We start from the raw sequence: 7806 nt of genomic DNA on the forward strand, positions 1-7806 counted from the left end.
ATTCTATAAATACTCCATTCAAGATGTAAGAAAAGTCAGGGTTGATTTAACAAATGTTTTTTTTACCCAAAAAACCCCACCGTAATTCCGGTTACCCCTCCCCTATGCTGGGTCACTCATACAGAGAAGACAATAAACAAAGCAGGGAAGTCTCCTAATATTTTTATTGTTCCTTAGATAACTGTGGATAGTACAAAGTTTTCCTCTTAAAAAAAATTAATTACCTTCACACTTCCATAAACAGGGCTTCCCATGGGAATCTGATGCCACAGAATTTCCACAGAAGCAATTTCCAACCACCAAAATGCTATGTAGATAGTATAACAGTAAGAGAATATTCTTGTAATTATCAACATGAAATTGGTTATCTGTGTATAAGGGTGAACACTGATCTTTTTTTTTTTTCTTTTTAGAAACAAAACCATCATTTATTAATCCAAACTACATCATTGCATTTACAACATTCATTGCATAAACTGGACATACAAAGTTTTGCCACCTCTGGTAAATAACAGACATACATTATACAATATATTTGCTGAATACATAAGTTCAAACAATATGGGTACAACAACTTGTTCATAATACGTACTTAAACCATCGTGTTTAATAGTTACTAAGACACAGATCCATGAGCTACTTCGGGTCTCAGCACAGTTAATCTAAGTGACAAGAACACAGTTGAGAGACAGTAGCTGCAATGGAAAGCGAAGAAAACTAACCTGTGATAGATCTTGTTCAGACAGCGAGAGCTCCTCACGGGTCAGCTTTTTCTGCTTAGGAATACAAATCACACATCCATCACAGCTGACCGTGATGCTGGGAAAATGTCCATGCAACCCACACACAGAAGAGAGCGAGTCTCCCAAGGATAAACTTTCAACAGTCATTGCCTTACTTCTTTAGTATGTACTATAGGTTTGCTATCGGAACAGAAACAAAACAAAACCCCAAACTGAAGTGGTTCTTCAAGTGCAGTTCCAGCTGCAAGTACATGGTTATTCGTGAGTCTATAACACAGGGCCAGACTTCTAGAAATGTAGAGGTAATGCTGATCTCTCAGGTTGATGCTGAATAATCCTCCATGATGTTGGTCTTAATTTTGGCAGCTGTTTATATATTTACTTATTTAAAGTGTGTTTCCTTGATACTAGTATTTTTTTTAAATTAATTTCTCCCTTTTTTCCTTCTCTTTTTTTTTTTTTCCTAAATCAGTTTCTAAACAAGGATGGACTACAACTCGTCAGACCTGATGACGTGGAAGAGGGTGACATTGTAAAGTATTTGGTGCCCGTTGTTCCAGGCATAGAGGGCCCGATCCTTGGGGTTGTAGTCCAACATGGAAATGTGTGAGTACTTGTTTTGGAAGGGGATGTCAATGTACTCGTAGGTGGAGGCATTGGTCTGGTAGGCATAGTGCACCTTGGTGCCTCCCGAGTAGCCGTTGGTGACGTAGAGCGTGCCGCAGATGATGAAGGCCTCCCCGGCGCTGCGTTTCGGGTAGCTGGTGTTCCAGGTCTGGAGGCTCTGCAGGGTGTTGGGGTCCAACTTGCTGATGACGATGTTGCCTGCGTTCTGGTTGGTGGCGTAGACGGCCCACAGCCCGTTCTCGTCCACCATGAGGTCAATGTCTGAGTGGCCACCCCAGGCGTAGTGGTACATGTTGTTGTAGCCGGCATAATCCAGGCTGCGAGTCTTGAGAATGGTCTCTGTTTTCAAGTCAAACCTGATAATTATGTGGCTTTGGTATTTATTGAAATAGATAGAGCCATTGTAGACCACTTGACCAGTGCCCGACCATGGGTGAGGGAGACGGTGAGAGGTAAAATTGTCAGTATTCATGAAATCTGCCATGGATTTATATTCACGGACGAAGCGGTTGTTGTGGTAGCTGTCCATGTACCAGACCTGGGCGAGCAACAGAAACACATGGGGTTAGAAAACACCAGAGACCTGGCTGAGCCCTTTGCACATCACCCTAGAAACTGAGCTGGAAGCGAAATCCAGAGCAAGGCATCCAACCTGCTGGAAAACGATGCGTCCAACGCCTGCCACCTAAGCCCAGAAATAAACCCGATTTTTGGAACCCGAAAATCAGCCAAGATATCAATTAAATAGCAAACCTTTCCTGGGAGGAAACCTGGTATCTCCCTGGGAACCTGGGAGCTTCAGCTGCCTGATGGACACAGTCCTTCCAGAGGGCAATTACCATCGTTTCTCTGGCTAAACTCAGCATATTATATATTATGCTGATGCTGCTTTTGCCTCCCGTAAGCCCCGTCGTGGTAGCACTCAGTAAATTACACCAGCTGCTGTGCAGAACTCCATTAATTTGGCATGCCAGAGTGATGGATGCAATCGCTCATTGTCAAGGAAATTCAGGCAAAGTCCATATTGGTTTAAAAATCATACACTTCTGCAGCAAAAGCTGAAAGCAAGGCTGCTAAAATATAAGAGACAAAGACATCAAAATCTTGCTATTGGTAGATGGGGGAGAGATTTTAGATCATCTTGTAAGCACCAGTTCACTAGGGACACTGTCTAGACTCCTTAAAAAAAAGCAGGTCTTGTCACATGAAACCAATTCCGAGGCAAATGATAAAGCTGTGCAGTTAATATCAAGAAGAAATATCCAGCCAGCGAGTCACATTCTATACGCTGTTGCTACCTAAAAAGAAGATAGATGCTTTCTGTAGGAACTGTTTGGGAAGGAGAAAAGGTAAATTGCATAGCAAGAGGGAAACCTTTGAGGATGCAGGTTTGGGTAATGCTGTAGTGCAAACTGCTTTTGCAATTTTGTACAATCTGATGGTATGGTCTCTGCAATATGGCTCCAGGGTCCCTTAGAAGAGCAGACAAACATCTACACGCGGTGCATGTAAAGTGCTTTTGGCTGCTGTATGGGAAAGGCCGCGCGGGGTCTGCGAAAAGTCTGTGGGAAGCTTCAGCCCATCGTTACCTCCCTGGAAACACTGCAGAGGTGAGGAACGAACGCGTGGCAAACGGCTCCGATCTTCACAGCTCCGCCATGGGCTTGAGGGTGGCTGCAAAAGCACCAGAGAAACCCACACACGTCTCTGCGCCCACGGCAGAGGGGTGCCTGCAGCCTGGGAGAGCTTCTGCTGTCAGATGCGGCACTGGAGAGCATTCCTCGCCTAATGAAATGCCTGCGTTCAACTAAACCAGCCTGGGAAATTACAAAAAAAACCCCACCAGAAATCTGATTGTCTCTCTGCTGCTTCAATTTCATTATTTGGTATGAAAAAATTACACACGCCAATGCATTGTGCTCAGTTTTTAGAGAGACAGAGAAGCCCAGAAGAGCAGAACCCCATGTCATCACGCTGGGGCTGCAAGGTGGCAGGACCCAACGGCATTTCATGCTTTGGAGAAGCAGGGATTGATGGATAGCAACGTCTCATCGCACCGGCTGGCTTTGAGCAACCTTCTCCTGCCAATACACGTCCACCCCTGCACTCGGCATGCACCTGCTGCCGGGGCCCCGGGCGGCTCCTGCGAGACTTGCAATCTTCCCCAGTTGTGTTCAATGATTTCATGACACGAACAAACGACCACACGAGCCACCAAACAGCTCCGGGGCTTGGCGGCATGGGATGGCTATGATAAACTGCCCAGCTAGCCCCATCACCAGTTTCCCGCTCTGTCGGGTAGCCAATGTAGTTCACTTAATTGTGTGTTTCTAACAAAATTCCCAGTGGATTTATATGTTATATACACACACAGGCTTGTGAAACTTGGGTCCAGAGAAAACTGCTTGTCTATTCTCACAACAAAAAATACGCTGCAGAATAAAAAAATATTGGCATGGGGGAAAAAAATATTTTAAAATACTGGTTTGAGACAAAACTCTCTGAAGACGTGGGAAGATCTTCAACATTTCATCAACCAGCTTCAGCTGCAACAGGCCTGACTCTTCCTTCGCAGATGTATAAATCGTATTAGTGCTGAGGGATGCAGCAAGCACAGCCTGAAGGGGACAAGTCCTCTCTTGAGCAAAACACGATGTGATGTGGGCAAAGCCTTCCCATCCCACCTCATCATTAGGATCTTATTGGGGCTAGAGATGTTGTTTTGCTTAATAACTGTAAAATACGGAGGTGTCAAATTGGGGAACCAGTGCCAACCAGTTGGCTGCTGGAGGGAAGGAGCCCGACATCTCAAGTCACTGCTGCTTCATTGCTGCACATCCACAGGCAAATGGAGCCACTCCTGGGATGCTCCTCCGGAGCATCCCTCACCCTCTCTGAGCTACAGAAAGGCAATCGCAGGGCAGAGCTCTGAAAATAGCTGCCCCAGCACAGCCCTTGCCCGTGCCTTCATCATCTGCTGCACGCACGGGGGAATTACCATGCAGCCAAGCTCTGTAGTTTTTGTTTTGTTTTGCTGCCTGCAAATCCACAGCAAACACTCGAGATATTTTCCGTTCCATCAGTCATGGGAAGCCTGGATTGATTTTCAGCCAGTTATTGGCCTCCTACCTCCTTGGGATCAAAACTGAATGGTCTGAATGGAAAAAAAAAAAAAAAAAGACCAAACCAAAGCAAAACAAATCTCTCTCTGGCTGCAGTCAGTTAATTCCTCACAACAATGGAGGGGGAGGATGGAGCGCAGATGCAGTCAGGTGATATTATCACAGGCACTGGCAGCAGAAGAGCAGCAGGGACTGGGACTATGGGTCTCTCTGCTTGGCCTCAGCTCCCTGCTGGCTGCCAAACACAGACAACAAACACAATATTGGATTTTCCCTCTCGTGGGGGGACAGACCTCGCGGTGACATGTCTGAGACCACACACGCTCATCACTGCAGTGAGTTTCACCTGCCCTAGGCAGGGACCACTGTGTGGGGCTGCTCAGCTCCCTCTTCATCCTCCATCCCTGTGGCTCCTCAGCCCACTCCCACTGCAGAGGAGGCCAGGGAGATGGATTAGAGCCTTCCACAGGTTTCACAAGTCACAACCCGGATTTTGGTGCTTGGATGTAATGAGTTTTCAATGACCTCAGCCCAGTGGAGATGGAAACACAGGGATGAAGCTGTCGCGATCTTACCTTGTTCTCTCCCTCGGGAGCGAGAGGGTCAGTCATCCACGATCCAAACCTGGACCCCGAGGTTTTAATTGTGATCGGGTCACTTATTCCCGTCAGCTTGCCACAAGCTGAAAAAGAGTGCAAGGCTGGTGAGCACCACGTCAGACCACCGCCACGGCTCCTTTGGCAGCGGGTCTTTGCCAGCCCCGACACCCCGATGAGGGGCACTGGCCACCACCCACACCGCTCTGCCCACTGCTCTCCCCCCTGATGGGCAGCTCTGTTTTTATTTAATTATCAGTAATTAGGCCAAGAACAACTGTTGGATGCTTTTGTTTGTTTCATGCCTCTTCATAACGATTGTCCTTATCACACTGCCCCAAGAAAACAAGCTCTCCTGAACCAGCCATGCTGCTGATGTCGCAGAACAGAAAACAAGAGGAGTGAGCCAGGGTCGAGCAGCCAGGCAGAGAAATTAGCTGAATAGCTCTGCTCATTTCTGCTATAATAGAGTGGGTGCAGCCAAGATAAAAAGACAGACGTGTCTATTCCAGCCCGACTGGAAACAAGCATTTGTTACAGGTTATGCAAAGGAGAAAAAAAAAAAACCCAAGGTGAGAAATTATATGCAATATAAATCTCTTCCCTGCAAAGATGATTTACCAGCTTCTACCAGCCACCTTCTTTGCTCCCTATCGTGTCTGCACACTTAGGAGACACCAAGGAATTCACCAGCCCTGTACTGTCTTCTCCACCAGCCTGAGCTTTGCCAGCTCCGGGAGAAGAACCCAAAGGCAGCAGGGTGGAAGGCAGGAGGTGGGGTGTCCCGAGGGCCCCTCGGGAGCTGCCACAGGAACCCTGCCCAGACTCAGCATCGCCACAACAGGACATGCACCCACGCAGAGCTACGAGCCACCTTTGATGCATATTTAGGTGCTCCACACCACTGACTTCATGCCATTGAATTCAGTGAGCATGTCAGCACACTTGCAAGCTCAGCTAAGTGCCTGGCTGTGTTCTTAAGCCCTAAACATGAGGTAAAGCAGTGGCAACTCTCCCCCAACTCACAGTGCGAGCAGCTTATTTCCCTTCTGTGATTCTGTCCCCTGACACTGAACCCAGCATCCCTCTGGTGATGCCCGTGGATAGATGCCTGCAACACTACAGCCTCAACATCGAAGGTGCAGCCACACGCTGGGTTCCTATTGCCAATGAGATCCCCAAGTTTTAGCAAAGCTGCTATTCTGGTCTCCTGCAACACCAGCATTTCAGCATATGTGCACTAGGGAATGACAGGCCAAGAGATGAGCATCAAAGAGATGAGGATGCGGCAGGAGTGACTGAGGGCTGGTGTTGGATGATCAGTCGCTACGGGAACGCTCATATAAACCCAGACACATTCAGTGCAGAGCCGGTCCTGCAGCAGCATCTCCTGAGCAAGACCAGCTAAGGTCAGTAGCACCACAGGGACAGCCTCAACCTAAAGTTCAGAAGATGTGTCCTGACTTCTCTTTTTTGATGTGGAAGCTTCTGGCAGATCAGGCAAGAGGACAGTGGCGGTGCTGGGATGGGGTGGGTGCTGCAAATCATAGAATCACTGGACGGTTTGGGTTGGAAGGGACCTTAAAGATCATTTAGTCCCACCCCCTGCCACAGGCAGGGACACCTTCCACTAGACCAGGTTGCTCAAAGCCCCATCCAGCCTGGCCTTGAACGTTTCCAGCACACACACTGCTGTATCTCCTAACTGCTGCTCTCCTTGCCTATTCTCACTTTCCCCTTTATATTACTGATTATGGCCAGAGGACACATCCACCTACCTAAGCCCTGGGCTGTGGGCAAAGGGGTCACCTTAACCTGGGGCGTCAAATAAATGAAGAAATTCTCATTATCCACCAGCATGACGTGGCCAAGGGGACCATCAGTCTTCCCACAACCAAAAATCAGAGAGCTTTCCTGGCCTCACTGAGACACGACATATGGGAATTTGTCCTCCCGCCTGCCTGATGCATTCAAAACCTCTCAGCTAAGGAGAAGAGCAATGTATTGACAAAGGGATGCAAGCGGTTAAAATATTAAATGCTTAATGTCTTACAAATTCCCCTTGCAGAGGACCAGCCTTCCTCTAATCACAGACCTGTTCAACGCTGCTTTCCATTATCACAGCCCTACATTGCTGTCACTTTATCTCTTTCCTTCCATTTCCCTGGAGAGAAAGGTTGTATAAAAGCTCATTGATTAAAAAAAAAAAAAAAAAGCAGCAGCAGCTGATAAGGATAAACGAGTGTTGTTTGCAAGCAGCGAGGCTACGTCACATTCACGTTTAGCTGGAGGCACGTTCACAACAGCTCCTCAGCAATGCAAGAGGGTTGCTTTTACACAGGGCAAGGTGTTTTCTTTCCTGGTGTGTGTAAATCTGTCTTAGACACTCAGATGCAAGGGGAAGGTTTCAAATGGACCCTGGAACCCAATGCTTTAAAGCCCCTAGTTAGCTATGTTCCTGCAGCTCTCGTGGGCTTAACCACCCAGAGATGGACAACTGCAGCCTCTGTGATCCTCATCCACCCTCCATTCCTGCCGGGATGCACACCACACTAACGCCATCAGCTTTCTTCCTCCCTTCTATGGGGCCAGCAATCATTAAAAGCAGGAAAATTACTGGGGGCAGAGGGGACTCTGCCTTCTACCGCTTCCCTTGGACGTGTCGCAGCTTGAGCCAGAGCAGCAGCCCATCGGACAGGATCCCAGCGTCTCCCTGGG

General features: G+C 47.8%; 1 protein-coding gene across 1 annotated transcript in view; it reads right to left on the reverse strand.

Moving 5' to 3' along the window:
* Positions 1 to 146: 146 nt before the first annotated feature.
* OLFM1 (olfactomedin 1) overlaps positions 147 to 7806 on the reverse strand; it is a 20430-nt gene continuing 12770 nt past the window's right edge. The window contains exons 4-5 of the mRNA XM_010158794.1: positions 5068 to 5174; positions 147 to 1908 (exon numbers count right to left, since the gene is read on the reverse strand). Coding sequence (XP_010157096.1) covers positions 1234 to 1908; positions 5068 to 5174 — 782 coding nt within the window. The 3' untranslated portion in view covers positions 147 to 1233. The remainder of the gene's footprint in view (positions 1909 to 5067; positions 5175 to 7806) is intronic.

The sequence above is a fragment of the Eurypyga helias genome, unplaced genomic scaffold (assembly GCF_000690775.1).
Source record: "Eurypyga helias isolate BGI_N326 unplaced genomic scaffold, ASM69077v1 scaffold8849, whole genome shotgun sequence".
NCBI lineage: Eukaryota > Metazoa > Chordata > Aves > Eurypygiformes > Eurypygidae > Eurypyga > Eurypyga helias.